Source organism: Glycine max, chromosome 1 (assembly GCF_000004515.6).
Source record: "Glycine max cultivar Williams 82 chromosome 1, Glycine_max_v4.0, whole genome shotgun sequence".
In the NCBI taxonomy this organism is placed as follows: domain Eukaryota; kingdom Viridiplantae; phylum Streptophyta; class Magnoliopsida; order Fabales; family Fabaceae; genus Glycine; species Glycine max.
Genome location: NC_016088.4, coordinates 53,527,325 through 53,544,284, shown reverse-complemented (window position 1 = coordinate 53,544,284; position 16,960 = coordinate 53,527,325). Strand labels below are relative to the sequence as shown.

Here is a 16,960-nt window from a genome sequence, read left to right as displayed (position 1 = left end):
AGCACAAATACTGAGGTAAAACACAATGTTAGCAAGGTATTTTATAAAAAATAAATAATAAACAAAGTTATATTGAATAACTAGTTTTACATTAAAAATAAGAAAAAATAATTTTCAAATAATTTGTCAATATATATATATATATATATATATATATATATATATATATATATATATATATATATATATATTACATTATTAAAATTTTGCGATAACTTCTGTGTATACCTTCAATATTATTAAATATATCCTTTAAAAATAAATACAAGTTTAAAGTTAATTTAATAGAAAATTAGTTCAAATATCTAATTAAAGATTGTCAAACAATTTAGGGATCTGCACATTAATTTATTAAAAATTTATTTGTGTTCAAGTATTTTTTTAAAATTGATAATTTAGTTTAAAATTGAGTGTGGTATTCAACAAAAATTGTCCATGTTAAATATTTTGACCAAATTAATTTTTATTAAAAATATTTTAATACAAAAATCACATTAAGAAAACAAACTATGTGAATATCAAACAAAGGGGTCTCAATGGACCTTAGAACAAGATAACTGTTATTTTCACTTCCCTCTTTACTTAAACACTTCCCTTCTCTCTTTAAAATCCTAAATTATCCTTATAAGCGCACATTCACCCAAACTCCAATTACACGTTCACTCCATTACCCCCTTGCCATTATTGCATCCAATACAACCGATGAATTCAATTCAACTTTTTAACTTACTAAATAATTGATTTTTTTTTTCAAAAGCAACTTGATAATCAACTACAATGGAAGTACTTCTCCAAATGGAATCTTATTTTTGTTGTTAATTTTTTTTCATCCCAATAACACAATGAAAACATGACTCTTGTTGTGTAATTTTTTTTACATTCGAGTTAACACAACATAATCATAATTCAATTGAATTATTTGATTCCTCCCCCAAATAATATATCATAATCATGATTCTATTATGTTATTTTACTTTCACCCTTCAGTGAATAATGAAAATTCAACTATGTTATGTTATTCATCCAATAACAAAACAAAATTATATTTCCTTTATGATTTTTTTTTGTTTTAAAAAACACCGCAACAAAAATATAGCTCTGTTGTGTTATTCATCAAATACAATGAAATTATAGTTTCATTGAGTTGTTTTTTTTTTAATAATACAATAAAAATGTGATTTCATTGAATTCTAGGTTGAGAATCTCAAATCATACTTTTATTGTGGTGTTTTTTAAAAAACACATAATTGAAATACGGTCCTGTTGTGATTCTCAAACTAAAATAAATGAAATCATATTTTTGTTTTGTATAAAAAAATGAAGAAAAAAAACTTGTCAAGAATACTGAATGGGAGAGAGCAAGGTACAAGGGTTGAGAAAGAAGGAGAGGGAGAAGAAGAGGTATGAGAGGGGAAGGGAAAAAAGAGATGAAGAGAGAGATCTTGAAGAAAAAGAAAACAAGGTAAAAAGAATGGAAAAAGAAGAAAGAAGAAGTGAGAGAAAAACCACAAGAAAGAAACTTTTATTTATTTCCTCTACTTTTGAAAACGTAACGTGAGAATATCAATTCCCTGTTTCATACACATAACACATCTATACATGGACTCAACCAAAACAGGCACACACGTCCATATACAAATAGACTACCGAACCTTTTTTTAAAGTTACACTAAACTTGTTTAATTTGATCAATTGACAATTGGACCTAGAATCAATTGTAAAAATTAAAGAAATTGACAGAAAGAAATCAATTAAAAGATAGTGAAGAACAGACCAAAATCACGTAAGAACTGATGCTAAGAATCTGTTTTTTAACTTACATTTTTGTAATGATTTTTTAGTTTTTCAATTAAATATAATTTTATCCAAACAAAGGTTCGAATACAAAATTACAAATATTTTGATTTAACTACTATTAGTCTATTAAATTTTATTTTACCAAATTTAAGAATTAAAAATCATTAATTACTAAAAAAAACTTATTTTTATAATTAACTTAATAACTCTAGTAATTATAATTATTAGATAATAATCTAACAGATGAATCAAAGTAGTTAATTCATAAAACTAAGGATATCAAATTTTATAATTAAAAATTAGAAAACCAAAATTATGGATTTAAAAAATTAGGAAGATTAAAATTACAATTAAAAAAAAACTACCTAAGCCAGCTTATTCCGGAGTCCGGACTATTGGTTTGTTGTTGTTTGTTGGGTAAGTTTAGTAACGGCCCGTGGGCCAAAATGGGCCTCCGCTTGTTGCCCACAATCCAAAATAGAGAGAATACGTGCCTCGTGCATCTTGCCACCTTGAATCCACAATTTTACGTACAATTTAATAATTCTTCTTAGTTATTAATTATTATTATCACTTTTTCAAGTATTGTTTCGTATAATTATTTTGATAGTACTTCAAACAAAAGTGGGTCAGTGATACTCACTACGTGAAGCCAACGATAGTATAGAATACTGTCTGTTCATGCAGCCATCTTATTAGATGTGTATTTAGTATATATATATATGCTAAATTTTATTAAAATTGAAAAATAAATAAATAATCAAATAATTTATATTTTAGTATATTTTTAAATATTTATATTATGTCAATTTTAATATATAAATAAGACAGTAAATGATTTTGAATTAGTATAAGTTTTATATATGATTTATGTAAAAGAATTTTTATTTTAGTTAAAATAGAATAATATAATATTATCAAAATTATATATATATATATATATATATATATATATATATATATATAATGTGTGGGCTCTAATCATCCAACGGCACAGTAATTCTTCCACTAATAAAATAGTTAGCTGACATGTACTACTAACTATTTATCTTGTTTCACAATAAAATGTTTACTTGAAAATGTCTATTTAAAAAGTGGTTTTGGAAAATAATTGTTTTAGATTACCCTGAAGCTATTATTTTTTATTTCTTAAAACCACGAATAATAGTTTATTTTAGTTTTTTAAATTTACATAATGATTGTAATTAATTTTTAGAAAAAATTCTAATTACAATTACTTTTTATTTTAAAAAAATCAGATAAGTTGATAAGCTGTGCCTCAAGTCTAAAATGTATCTGATTTGGTGCAATTATTCCGCTAACAAACTTTTTTCTCGTCGAAAAGAAGGATCAGATGGTTTCTGGGTCAACTAGGGGTGTTTATTAATCCAAATTAACCGCGATTTAATCACGTTGAATTTTTAAAGTTTAATCAAATTTCACCTAATTTAATTAAGATCTAATCATGAACGGATTTGATGATAAATTTTATTTTTTGAACTCAATCTAAACTATATCATATAATTTAATTTATTATATATATAAGTTAATTATTAATACAAAACATATTAGTAGTTTTTAGTTTACATCATTTATTAAATTATTAAATTAAGTCGCTCGTGATTTTTTATTTTTAAGTTTTTTTATTTTTTCTATTTCAATTTTATTTATATTTTCACATGTTAATGTTATATTTTATTTCTATTTAAAACAAAAATATTATATTAACATTAAAATTATTAATTATATCAATCAAATATTTTATTAATTTAATTTCTTTTAAGTATTTTTAATCATTATATACTTAAGAAACTTTAAACAACAACAAATTATTGTTCTAAAAATATTATTTAAATATTTAGACCAAATTAATCAACCCAATTCAACATGTTTATAATCAAATTGAATCTATGATAAAAATTTAACAAACTAACCCAAGATGTAAAATTTTAATCCGATAATAATGGATTTAGTTAAAACCAACCCCGTCCAACTGATGAACACCCTAGGACTAACTATGTACACTTTTACCTCAGTTAATATATATATATATCTCTCCATTTTATTTATCAATTATTAAGTTAGAATTTAATTTTATTATTGTACGTTCACACATTACATTTTCATCTACAAGCTACAAAAAGTAGATCCATATAGATGGTAGAAAAGACGTGCTTCACATTATCTTATCAGTACTGCTATTTAGTACGAAAAAGAAGTTACACGATATGCATAACAAAGTGACTTTATCCCTATTAATGCATTAATGAGATGCTCTTTCTTAGTTCTTTAGATATTATCATTTTTCAATGTATAACCCCTAAAAACAAATGCATTGATGGTCAAACCACACAATAGAAATGAAAAGCAAAAAAGAGACAATAGAAATTGAAATTGCATTAATAGATAAAATGAGCAGTTACATTACAAGGGCATTGGCGGCTAGGCTCCCAACAGAGAGGGTTTAGCCTTTCATAGCTATGAGAGGCTTTACACTTTAGAGACTAATAGAAGAAGGGTTTGGATGACTAATAGCAAGAAAAAAGGGAATGACTAAGAAAAGAAGGTTTCCCCTAAAGGAGAGACTCAGATTTTGGATTTCTTCACTGGAGAGCTCTGAGACTCGATGTGTCTTTGTCTTTTGCTTCTTCCTCCTTATATAGGCTTTAGGTAGCTTAATTTTCATGTTGACTTCGCGCTTAGCGCGAATTCTCGCACTAAGCATTCATTTGGACTTCGTTGTGGGCTTTTTCGCGTGCTAAGTTTGAGTTGTGCGCTAAGCGCGGGCACGCGCTAAGTGAGCTGTCTGCATCTTCACTTTTTTCTTCAAGGCTTTTTCTTCCACTTTTTGCCTTAATTTCCTTTTAAAGCACTTGAATTCTTCTTCTATTGACTTCTACCGATCAAAAATAGCAAAGATGTTAATTTCTTCATTATTTCATTAAAAACAATAATAAAGTAAAAAAAATTACACATTTATTAGCCAAAATTGACTATCATATTAACTCATATTTCGGAGTTATCAGGAGCATAAGGTGTAGTCACTTCATATTGAATGCCTATTTTCTAACAAAAAAGTTCAACTTCTTTGGATGTTTATTCTTCTCCACCATCTGTCCCAAGGATCTTCAATTTCTTCTCACTTTGTCTTTCAGCCATAGTTTTGAACTTCTAAAGAATCTCAAACACATCACTCTTGCACTTGATCATGTAGAGCCACATCATTCTATTGTACTCATCCACAAATGTCACAAAGTACAGGTTTCTCCCTAATTAATGAGTCTTAAAAGGTCCACAAATATCATAATAAACAACATGTAATAAACTTGTAGCTCTCATAGGTAAGTAGGAATTGAAACTTGACCTTGCTTGTTTACCAAGTATGCATGATTCACATGATTTATCAGGTGTTGTGATTCTAGGAAGACCTATCACCATTTCATCATTATGTAACTGACTCAAACTTCTAAAGTTTAGGTTAACAAACCTGATATGCCAGAGCTAACCTTCATTAGTTCTAGCGGCTAGGTACTCCACTTGTGCAGGTTTGATTGATGTTTGGAAGGTCCTGTTTCTGGACAGTGGAGACTTCAATATCAACCTTTGCCTTGAGTCAAACAATTGCAAGTCACTCTCCTTCATCACTACTAAAAACCCTTTTTCTATCAACTGACCAATACCCATCAGGTTACACTTCATACCTAGTACAAACAAAACTTCCTCAATCATTGAAGCCTTGCTATTTTTTCTCCGAATTACAAATTTTCCCATGCCTTCTGCCATTAGTGATCTGCTATCAGCAAGTTTGATCTGAGTCTTCTTGCTTGGATCAAACTCAATCTACCAATCCCTATAACCAGTCATATGGTTTGAACATCCTTGGGGAGAAAGAAAGACTAATAAGAGTATAGTGTATTATTGGAGATTTTCTCATATGTGTTACAACACAATTCCTTTTATACAGATCAAAACATAGATGATGGTTAGTTATACTACCACTCTCAATACTTCATTATAGATTTTCAACTACTTAACACATAAGACCAAAAATGATATAAAGTTGTTTAATTGAATTTTATAATATTTCAACAGTTATTAAATATAAGATTATTTTAACTAACTAGTTTTTTTTAAAAAATTAATTAATTTAGTTGATAACATTAAAATTATTAACAATTTATATTATTTTTCTTTCAAAATCTTCCTTAAAATTATTAAGACTCGTTATCTTATTCTTTTCATTTAATTATTTTTTACATGATTAATTAATGTATGCTAGTCATTTTCTATAATCCTCGTAAGAGAGAAAATGAATTTGTATAATTTAATATAAAATAATTAAAGATATTTTAATAAAAAAATAATTATTACAAAAGATCACTTAAAAAATAACAAACAAATAACTCATTTGATTGTATTGAAAGATAATCACTCACTCCTTGTGGAACGTCACAGGAGTTTCACAATCACCATTCACCAAACAAATGACCCACTCATCCAATTGAAACTTGAAGGTATCCTGATCCTTATTGTTCACGGTTCACCAGAACAATACCTGTCAAAATTTATGATATTGAATAGACTTTTAATTTATTTATAAATATATTGCATTTTGTAAAAAGAGATTATTATGTCAATACGTATTTCTTAAAAATGTATATTAACAAATATGTTTTTTATTTTATTATTTAAAAATAACGATAGATAACAAATAATAATAATAAAAAAAAGACCACATGACGAATGTCATATTCCTTTCGCCTGTGAAGAAAATGTCAAAATTTTCGTCTGTTGACTTTGGCAGACTTTTCTTTCGCCAGTGGCACATGTGGTGTTTTTGCACAATCTTGCAAAAATTTTAATCACCTGTTCCTTTTGTATAATGTTGTTGTTTAAATCGAGACAAGTCTAATTTCAATATCTTGATTTCTAACGCTAATCCATGTGAAATTTATTTACTATTTATTTTGAATAACAACGGCCTTTAATCACGGATAGAGATACAGTGGATACAGTTGTTCACAGCCTGCTATAACCGTAGATACAGTAACTACAAATCACGTACCATTATTCAACCAAAAAATTATATTCAGCAAAAATAAAATAAAATCACGTACCACTATTATTTACTGCGTATTTGGTAACGGTCTCTCTACCATTGACATGTGTCAAATTGAAGCAACTAGTGCTTGCTTTCATGTTTGTATGACCAATTTGACATGAACAGTAAACATATATAAAAACGTGGATCATAAAAAAGCAGATCCAAACATGCACTTAACTACCTCTTCCTCTTGTGGTACGTTGATATTGTCCTTATTTAACCAAGTAAACGTTATTATCAGCGGAAAAACATGTACTATTGTTTGGCTGTTCGCATTTTTTATTTTTTAAATAAGATAAATTTTTTATATTTTATAACAATTTTATTTTATATAAATGTGTACTAATTTTTAATTTTAACTTCTTTGCTTAATATACACCATTTCATGTTTTTTAATCCAAAATTATCAAATAGTTATAATGGATTGTACATTTTATTTCTTTTCCTAATTATTTAATTATAATAGTTTTTAACAATTTTTTCATCTAAATTTATCACAAATAATTAAAATGAATGATAAAGATACGTACCACCGCCGCACCAAAGTGGCGTTATTAGTGGTTGATCTTCCTTCATCCAAGGTGGACAACAAAAATGAGAAATTCCTGAAAGAGTATATGGTATCATGAGAAATATGTGTAAACCAAAACTTGTTAAGAGATAAAATATATTGAAAGTCCCCATCTATTAAGTTGAAATTAAGTATTTTTTTCTTCTTTTCCTATCTTTCTCAAAATATAAGCGTTCAAGTATATTTTTCTTATTTATATTTTAAGTTCAAAGTTCAAACATAATAGTACTTCTGAGATGTTCACCAAAAATAATAAAAAATAGTACTTCTGAGATCATATTGATTTATACAGGTAATAAATGATAGTAAGTATGAAAGGTACTTTTGACCGTTCTTCTATTTCGGTGATAATGGAATACGTAACACTGTTCAGTGATATCTACAGAAGTATTAAATTTAGGTGTTTGTTAACAGGTTCTCAGTACATTGATTACACAACTAATGTTAAATTATTTATATTAAAATTTATGTTAGAAATATATCAAGAAAATGATAAAGTATATCATTAATATTTTTAATACAAAATTATTTTAATTTCTTAATTAATAGTATCTTTAGAGTATCACCTATATAAGCAAAATGAATACGTTGAACTTGTAAAGAGATTTTAGATTTGATTCTCTTCTGACATGGAAAATTATTACATAGTCTAGATCATGATTCTAACTAATTTTTCACATAATAAATATTTGAGTGTCATTAATTTTTTTATTGTGAATTCAAAATTTTAACTACATATTGTATAGAGACCGGTTAAAACACATGACGATTTAGAATTATAAGTACGTATTTGGATACTTTTTAAAATCACGATGGAGGATAAAAATCACATAAAATACGTAAATTTCCTACAACAATAAAGAGTAGATTTATCTTTATCATGTAATCAAAATCGATTTTCTTCCAACTCATTGGCACCTGAGAAGCATGCCTAATAATTTATCGCATAACACATCCCAGAGAAGAATACAAAATTTAAGTATAACTAACCTTCAAATTGAAATATAGTTCCATAATTTTATAAAACACCCAAACTTGTAATTAATATTTAAGATAAGAGCTAAAGACTCTAATTAACTAAGATAAATAAATAAAAATACAAGTGAACATTTAGCATATTACAGTATTAATTTTCTCTCTGAACCTTTTAAACTGGTCCCTAAATATTGATAAAATTTATTAGTTTAAGAATTAAATTAATAGACATTCAATATGTACGGAATAAATTATATAATATTATTGTTTCAGAGATTATTAAAGAGAAAGAGTAAGTAATACTTAACTAATTAAATTAATTGTTTATTCCTTAAGTTTATCATGAAGTCTTTTTATTGCATTATAATGGCGATTTAGAAATTAGCTATCTCTATCCAAAAAAAAAAAAAAAGAATTTAGCTAGCACCGATTGAAGAAAAAGACATCGAGAATAAATAAATGGAATAAAAAATCTAGAAGATTGACGAATGAGAGGTGGAGAGAAAGCAGAGGGGACAAAATGACGGGAAAATAAAACAATTTAAGAAGAAAAAAATTAAGAATCCACAGTAAGGTGTCAATCCAAGTCAACTGGATCATAAGCTGGCAACCAACGGATCCACAAACTTCTTTTTTTTTTTTTTTTTCTTCACACAATTGATGTAATTGAAATGCTATATCAAACGGCTAAAACAATGGTTTTGACCTAATTTTAAAGCCCCAACGTCGCTGAGATCAATAATAACCCTCCTTGGGACCCACGACTCAGAAAAAGTCAATATCTCCCACTACCTCCAGATGCTTTTTCTCATCGGAAAAAAAAAAAGCATTTTCTCCGTTCAGAGAGAGACCAAAATACCCTGTTCAGTGTGTTACATACACTTTGACGGAAAGGGTTAGCTAGCGTGACAGTGCATTCACCTAGTGGACCAAACAAGCCACTGCACTATCTTGTTTTTATATTTATTTTCTTTTGCATCATTTGACCGGGGTAATACCCTATGACCCTCCTCTTTATTTTCTTTAACACCTCCTCCTCTTTCTTTTCTCAGCAAGTATGGCCGTGGAATTCATGATGGGGTACAGGAACGACACTTTCGCGGAGGATAATGCGGTTCGTGAAGCTGCGTCGGGGCTAGAGAGCGTCGAGAAACTCATCAAGTTGCTGTCGCATACTCAACAACAATACCAGACAACCTCAAAGTCTTCCATGGAAAACATCGACACCGACTACACAGCTGTCGCTGACGTCGCGGTTTCTAAGTTCAAGAAGGTCATTTCGCTTCTGGGCCGCACCAGAACCGGTCACGCGCGTTTTAGAAGAGCCCCTGTGCCTGTGCCTGTGCCTGTGGCTTCACCTCCACCTTCGGAACCGAGAGTCTACCGTGCTACGCCGCTGCAGCAGATCCCGCCACCCACCCTTCACACTCACTCTGTCACTGACCACTCTCTGATCCCCAAAATTGAGAGAAAGGACTCTTCCAAGACCATTAATTTCTCCTATTCAAATTCGTTTGTCTCCTCCCTCACCGCTGGCGATACCGACACTAAACAACCGTGCTCGTCGTCGCCGTCGCCGGCCACGGCTTTTCAGATCACGAATCTCTCTCAGGTCTCCTCCGCCGGAAAGCCTCCTCTTTCGTCCTCTTCGTTGAAGAGGAAGTGTAGCTCTGAGAACTTGGGTTCTGCTAAGTGTGGCAGTTCCTCTAGCCGATGCCATTGTTCAAAGAAGAGGTATATATATATATATGTGTGTGTGTGAATCTCTTTTTCTTATCCTTAAAATTTGTCAAATATATATATGTATATATATTTGTTGTGTGTGGTTCTGATGTATTCTGATTTGGATTGGTTTGTTGCAGCAGAAAAATGAGGCAGAAGAGGGTGGTGAGGGTACCGGCAATAAGCTTGAAGATGGCTGATATTCCACCAGACGATTATTCTTGGAGGAAATACGGACAGAAACCCATTAAAGGATCCCCCCATCCAAGGTACATAACAACTTAACATTATAATTATATCATAAGCACCTTCACATCTAGTACCTATAATTTTATCTTTGTATATGTTAACTTGCTCGTTGACCATTCAATTTCAAATTTCAAAATGGACCCATATTTTTTATTTTGTTTTACTAAATTGAATCATCTAATTTGTTTCCTTTTTTCTCTTTCCCGTATGGGCTAAATTTAGAAAGATCCTGGCATGCTTTTTTCTTTTCTTTTCTTTTTTCTGTCCTTTCCCTTGAGTGTTTTCTATTTTTATGTGATGTTTTGGAGTTAATTTTGAATGGGTGGAGTAAATGGTAGTAGTAATGAATCACTGAATTGAGTTGTTTTTGGAATTATTAATTTGCAGAGGTTATTACAAGTGCAGCAGTGTTAGAGGGTGTCCAGCGCGCAAACACGTAGAGAGGGCTCTGGATGATCCATCTATGTTGGTAGTCACCTATGAAGGAGAGCACAATCATACACTCTCTGCAGCCGAAGCTACTAATCTCATCCTAGAATCCTCTTAACTAATTAATCATCGTTTTCCCATCACAAAGTATGTTCTGATCATGTCATTCATGGCTTGTACAATTGAAATTTTTAATCGAGCAGAGCTTTATCTCGAAGGAGATTAATTGATGGGGGTGTTTCCATGTTCAGATATCTTCTATACAATATTGGATTCCTTTATCTTTTCTCTCTTCAAAGACTTGGACCGACTCTGAATCTGAATCCATCACGATTCACGACTAGAATTTTCTTTTCTTTTCTTTTTTTTAAAGGTGAAGAAGGCGAATTTGGTAACGGATTTTATTTAATTCAAATCTAAAGAGAGAAAAAGAAGGAAGTGGGGCTTTATTCCTTTTTATTTTCTTTTCTTTTTGATTGCTTTACATGTGGTGCTTATCTTGGATGCTCATAAATCATAATCTCTCTCAACATTAATGGGAGAGTTTCAATGAAAGAAACGGAGTCAAAGAAGAGGACGGACATGTCGTGTTAAAGACAGTTGACTAAAAGAGAGTAGTTGGGACGGCAAATTATGGTGAGTGAATGAAGGTGAGGTGAGTGATAGGTATAGGAGAGGGAAAGAGCGATGAATAGGGTTTTTAATGCAATTTTGTTTGGACCGTTTTTGGCTTCTAGGATAAAGGTTGGCTAGAAATTTAGTACACTTGATGAGAGGGGTTCGTGATCCAGAAATCCTATGTGGGAAAACCTATGTCAAAGTCAAAATGGGTGGGTGTGGAATTGAATCAGTTGATAAGTTCTAACACTGAAGGGTCCTACCTCGTTTGTTAATTTGTTTATTTGCTTTCTTTCCTTTGCCTCTGCCTTAACGTTAGGTTTGTGGAGCCTATAGCTTCAAGCCTTCTTTGCTCATTCATCCATTTTGTTTCACCATTTACATGCATGTGGCCTCCTCCTCAATAATTTTGTCTTTTGTTTTCTTCCCATACTTTCTCGCAGTCCAAGTCAAAAACATTGTTAGGTTTAAATTCTGGTCATGTGATAGGTAGGCATGGATACAAATAGGTTAGACTAATAAGGCTTTGCTTAAATAGATATGAGACTTTGATTGCTTATAAAATGTAAAGTTTAAGCTTGATTTGTTCTTATTATAGACTTGATTTATAGGTTTTTACTTCTCTTTATATGAGACTCATAGGTCAATAGAAGAAAAAAAATTCTATGTAAAACAAAATATAATTAATAAAAAGTAAAATTAATTTAAGTTATAAGTTATTAGTTTTTTTTCATTTTTATCCCTTACTAATTTATTTGAAAATCCTTTTTTTATTGTCATTTTATATTATTGAACCAGTTTATTAATCAATCTTATCAAACATTTTTAATTCAATCAGTAATCTTATAAAGTTTCATCATGTAACTCTTAACTTATACTGCATGTAGATTACAAGCTTCCACTAACTTATATGCTAATTTTATCAAATACCTTCTTAAAAAAATACTAACAAGTTAAAAACCATAAATATTGGTTTCTCCGTTAAATATACTTGTCATCCTAATTAATCACTAATCAATCAATGTCAACAAGCATGTTAAGCAACATATATTATACACTAAACAGGATACACGTAAAATGAGCCATAAGCGTGAGGTCCACTGGATTGGTTTTGATCCAAAGACATTATGAAAATAAGTAACAGAAAAACAACAACAAAGTACCAAACAGCAATGTAAGGCCCATTGGTAATAATAAATCATTACCATCAATTGTCGTTTTTCAGAATGCCTGTTTCATTTGCCTAAATATGACGGATGGAAATGGAAATTCCTTGTTTTCTAACCTCTTTTTTATCTTTCCAACAGATGAATGATGTAGAGTCGAAAAGCAATATTTTATTTCTTACCTGTTAATTTTTCATTCAAGAGTAATTTTTTTTATTAGAGGGCAAGGTACAGAGAAAAATATACACAAAGGAGTCAAATAATTTGAATTTGTCCTGAACGGATCGTAAGTCACATTATCCAAAATGAATCCTCATTTTTTACCTTCAAATTCTTCCGGTGAGATTGATATAATGCTAGCTAAAGCACATGATGAATTTCCTACATCCTTATACTCACGAAAATTATCCATATTCTATAGATTTCTCCAAAATGACTAATAATTAGTAGTGGAAATGGCAGTAGCACCTTTAACAGATTTTTAAAACACATTTTCTATTATGAATTAAATTTTTTCGATACTCACAAAATAATGCAAGTTTTACTTCTTTGAAATAATAACTTCTTTGAAATAATAACGTAAAGTTACACTTTGGTTCTTCAGTTTATCTTCAATTTCGGATTTGGTTCCCCTATAATTTAATTCATAAATTTGGTCCCTCAATTTTATAAATCCCTGCAAAATTGGTCCAGAAAGCCCGATTTGAACGTTGACCGTTAACCTCAGATGGTTGATTGCCACATGTCAATGTCACGTGTCAACGTCTGAGTGGTTTCCTGTAAAGGCTTCATTTTTTGTAGGTAAAGTTATACTTTTAGTCTCCCAGTTTTACTCCAATTTCGATATTGGTCCCCTTATAATTTAATTCACACATTTTGTCCCTTAGTTTTATAAATCCTTTTATAAATTCAGTCAAATTTCAGTATTGAAGAAACTGTATTTTAAATTTCAAACAAAAATACAATTGTCATACATAGGCCACTTAAGCAGTCCTATACACATAATACTACATGGGGAGCAAAAAAAGAAAAAAAAAATGGGGAATTATTACAGAACCTGTTAAAGTAAGAGATATGAAAATTTCAGACCCAGATTGAGATTCATGCGCCACTTTCCCAAGTTGAACAATTCCGAAAGTGGGAGAGAGACAAAAAGTGATTTTTCTCTGGGTTCTAATTGAGTGAAAAACTTGCGATGAAAAAAAAGTGCGAGATTTATTAAGACCTACCATGTCTCTCTAGCACCAGTAGCTAAACCATTCAAAAGATTAATTTTGCAGGAATAATTTATAAAGGGATTTATAAAACTGGGGGACTAAATGTGTGAATTAAATTATAAGGGGACCAAAATCGAAATTGGAGTAAAACTGGGGGACCAAAAGTGCAATTTTACCTACAAAAAATGAAGTCTTTACAGGGAACCACTTAGACGTTAATACGTGTCATTGACACGTGACAGTCAACGTCTGAGGTTAACGATCAACGTCCAAATCGGGCTTCTAGGACCAATTTTGCAGGGATTTATAAAATTGAGAGACTAAATTTGTGAATTAAATTATAGGGGGACCAAATCTGTAATTGGAGATAAAATGGGGAATCAATTTTGTAATTTTGCCAAATAATAATAAAAAGTAATTCATTTGTTCTATTATAATTGTGGTGTAATAGAAAAAAAATATTCCAAAATACTTATTATTTTAACTTTTTAATGTAACATTAATTATGTTTTTTCATTATATTCCTTATAATTTTAATGGTAGACAATACAATTTATAATTAATAATGATATAAGAATATTTTTATAAAATTTTTATTTATTTTTATCTGTGTAACTAAATTAGAAGATTATTATTTTGAGAAACAAGAAGTATGTTATTAGCATTTTTTTTCTTTTCTTAGCGGAGAAGACTGAACAAAAAAGTCTCACCACATGCATCCAGCTGCATAGTAAGAGCTAGAGATCTAAGAAACTGAGGACCACAGTAGTAGCTTTCACTCCAAATTAAAGAAGGGTGGGATGATGTTCAAAGTTCAAAGGTTCATGAAAGTTAAATTATGGAAAGAACCAATACTCTTATTTTAACGACACTTTGTGACAAAGACTCTTGTAAGAATAGTCACAACAACCATCAATCAAGTAATTAGACATGAGTGTATTAAAGTTAATTCGAGTAATAATTAAGTTTAATTTAAAATAAAAATAATTCTTAATTAAATTTTATTTATTCGGATGAAACTCTGAATTAAGTAGAGTTCTTCTAGTGTGATCAATCCAAGGTTAAGAAAAAGAAAACAGTCATGTAAGAGGGACAACTTTAATGCCCCGTGTGAGCCGTTTTCTTCTGGAGCAGCATTCCAGTTTAAGCACGAAAATTCGTATTTCAAGTGGTGCATCAATTAGTTAATGCGTTCTACTCCAACTCCTTAATCTGACGTATTAATTATTCACCACCCACTAGCAAATTAAAGTATTCTACCAGCTTAATTCGTGGCGCTGATGATACGCCTATATATATATATATATATATATAGGCGTACATTATAATAAACCAGCTCCGTTTTCTTATTCGCATAATCTACTACATTTATCCACCTTAAATGTACATTATAATAAACATCCTCAACTGAAATTTGGAAGCATGAATTCCTTGAAGAAATTACAATTTTCGGTGCCAGAAAACGAAAAACGAAAAAAATTAAAGAAGAAAGAAAGAATTATCTTTTACATGCTCCAACCAATAAGTAAACAGGGAAACTATATTAAATACCCAGATGGACGATATATATATATAGTAACATTGAAGACACCAACTAAGCAGATCCTGATGAATGATTCTTACAATACTGAACGCTACTATCGTCCATTTTTTCCAGCACATAGTGTCCCAAACTATGAGTAGCCTCGACCAAATTTTCCTTGCACAAAAACTCATTCCCAGAAACCTTCTCCACTTTCCCTGAGAAGTCATGCACAAACACATGCGTCTTGGGGTTCCCACCCTTCTTGCTCCGGGCAAGAACGCCAGCGGTGAAGATCGGAGACATTCTTCCGGGAGCTTCCGGCCAATCCCCCCTCGGTCCATCCACCAATATCACATCCCAATCCACTTCATAAACATGGTTTGGAAGGTCATTGAGCCCTAACTTGCACTCAGAAAACAGAAGATTCTGCACTGGCCTGCACTCGTTTCCCACCTGTTCTTTCGTCGAAGCTATCAGCTCCTTCAACTCGCTCCTTTTGGTCGTGTATTGCACGTCATAGGCATCGATTTCAGGGTGTTTTTCTTCGAAGTACGCGGCGTAGTACCGGTTTTCATCGATGAAGACGGTTCTTCCGTTGTGGTTGAGGGCTTTCCAAAGGAGGGTCTCATGGGTGAGGCCGAAGATGAGGAAGTTGCATGGTGAGGGACACTTTCGGAGCACGTCAGAGATGGTTTTTAGGTCTGAGTGGGGCATGTGGAAGGTGTCGTTGGATTTGGAGGCATAGTGGAGGAGGGTGTTGATTACAGTGGATGGTAAAGGGGTGTTAGCGAAACTAGATAATGGGGTGGAAGAGGTAGTGGTAGAGGAAGATGAGGTTGTGTCTCTTGTGTAAATAAGGGTGGCAAGGAAGGCTAATGTAAAGAAGGATATGAAGGCTAAAAGCCATAGGCGATTGGAGCTTCCTTGTTTTTGGATATAAGGGTGGAGAAGGATTAGTTTTGTGTTGCTGTTAGCGTTCTTCATAATGGAGGGGTTTTGGAAGAAGTGGTAGAGCTGCAGATTCTGAGCTCTGAGAGAGAATTGGGGTAGAAGGTTTGATTTAAATTACAAGAAGAGAGACTGTAAGCAATGGGAAGGGAAAATATTATTGAGAGTGACCCTACAATGACCATATCCTTCCTATCAAGTTCTACAATTGAAAACAATGTTATAATGAAAGCGAATAGTAGTTGTTTTAGTTGTGTTGAATTTGGTTTTGCTTATATCCATCATTATTATGTGGTTGGTATTTTGCATTAGTTAATTCCTAATATATGTATTGTTTAATTTATGAAGGATGGTTTGTGCTGAACCAAATATGGATGAAGATGGGAATAGAGCAGTGCTGGGGTGGTTGGACTTAAGATAAGAAAGAAGGTGTAGCCGATAGCTGTAGTGACCCAGTATCTAATTGCAAACCGGAGGTCGCTTTTCCTTCTTCATTTAAGCTATGGTTTCTAAGTAACCCCTTTAGAATATTGGCAACTTATTAAACAAGTAGCTACCTATGAAGGGGACTAAGTACCAGCTGGAACGTTTCCTCTCCTTCAAATACTTGTGAGTTGTGAGTATCGTTATGCAACGACT

At 31.2% G+C, this 16,960-nt stretch overlaps 2 protein-coding genes across 3 annotated transcripts; one reads left to right on the top strand and one right to left on the bottom strand.

Annotated features, from left to right (window-relative positions):
* The first annotated feature begins 9,146 nt into the window (after window positions 1-9,146).
* Window positions 9,147-11,097, top strand: LOC100804089 (probable WRKY transcription factor 15). 2 transcript variants are annotated; one of them, XM_006573584.4, is made up of 3 exons: window positions 9,147-10,181; window positions 10,313-10,438; window positions 10,806-11,097. In XM_006573584.4, exons 1-3 carry the CDS (start codon window positions 9,505-9,507, stop codon window positions 10,963-10,965), a joined length of 963 nt encoding a protein of 320 aa, XP_006573647.1. In that variant the 5' UTR covers window positions 9,147-9,504; the 3' UTR covers window positions 10,966-11,097. The 2 variants fall into 2 exon arrangements, with proteins under 2 accessions (XP_006573647.1, XP_003517316.1); XM_003517268.5 differs by having other exon boundaries at window positions 9,150-10,181; window positions 10,310-10,438.
* A 4,156-nt stretch (window positions 11,098-15,253) lies between these two features.
* On the bottom strand, window positions 15,254-16,565 carry LOC100803555 (protein IRREGULAR XYLEM 15). Its single transcript, XM_003517267.5, has one exon. It carries the CDS (start codon window positions 16,355-16,357, stop codon window positions 15,443-15,445), a length of 915 nt encoding a protein of 304 aa, XP_003517315.1. The 5' UTR covers window positions 16,358-16,565; the 3' UTR covers window positions 15,254-15,442.
* Between the last annotated feature and the right edge of the window lie 395 nt (window positions 16,566-16,960).

Bases quoted from the DNA above. Each gene is read 5' to 3' on its own strand.
- LOC100804089 (XM_003517268.5), top strand. From the start codon at position 9,505: ATGGCCGTGGAATTCATGATGGGGTACAGGAACGACACTTTCGCGGAG. The intron at 10,182-10,309 runs GTATATATATAT...GGTTTGTTGCAG, and splicing joins TGCCATTGTTCAAAGAAGAG to CAGAAAAATGAGGCAGAAGA. The intron at 10,439-10,805 runs GTACATAACAAC...ATTAATTTGCAG, and splicing joins AAAGGATCCCCCCATCCAAG to AGGTTATTACAAGTGCAGCA.
- LOC100803555 (XM_003517267.5), bottom strand. From the start codon at position 16,357: ATGAAGAACGCTAACAGCAACACAAAACTAATCCTTCTCCACCCTTAT.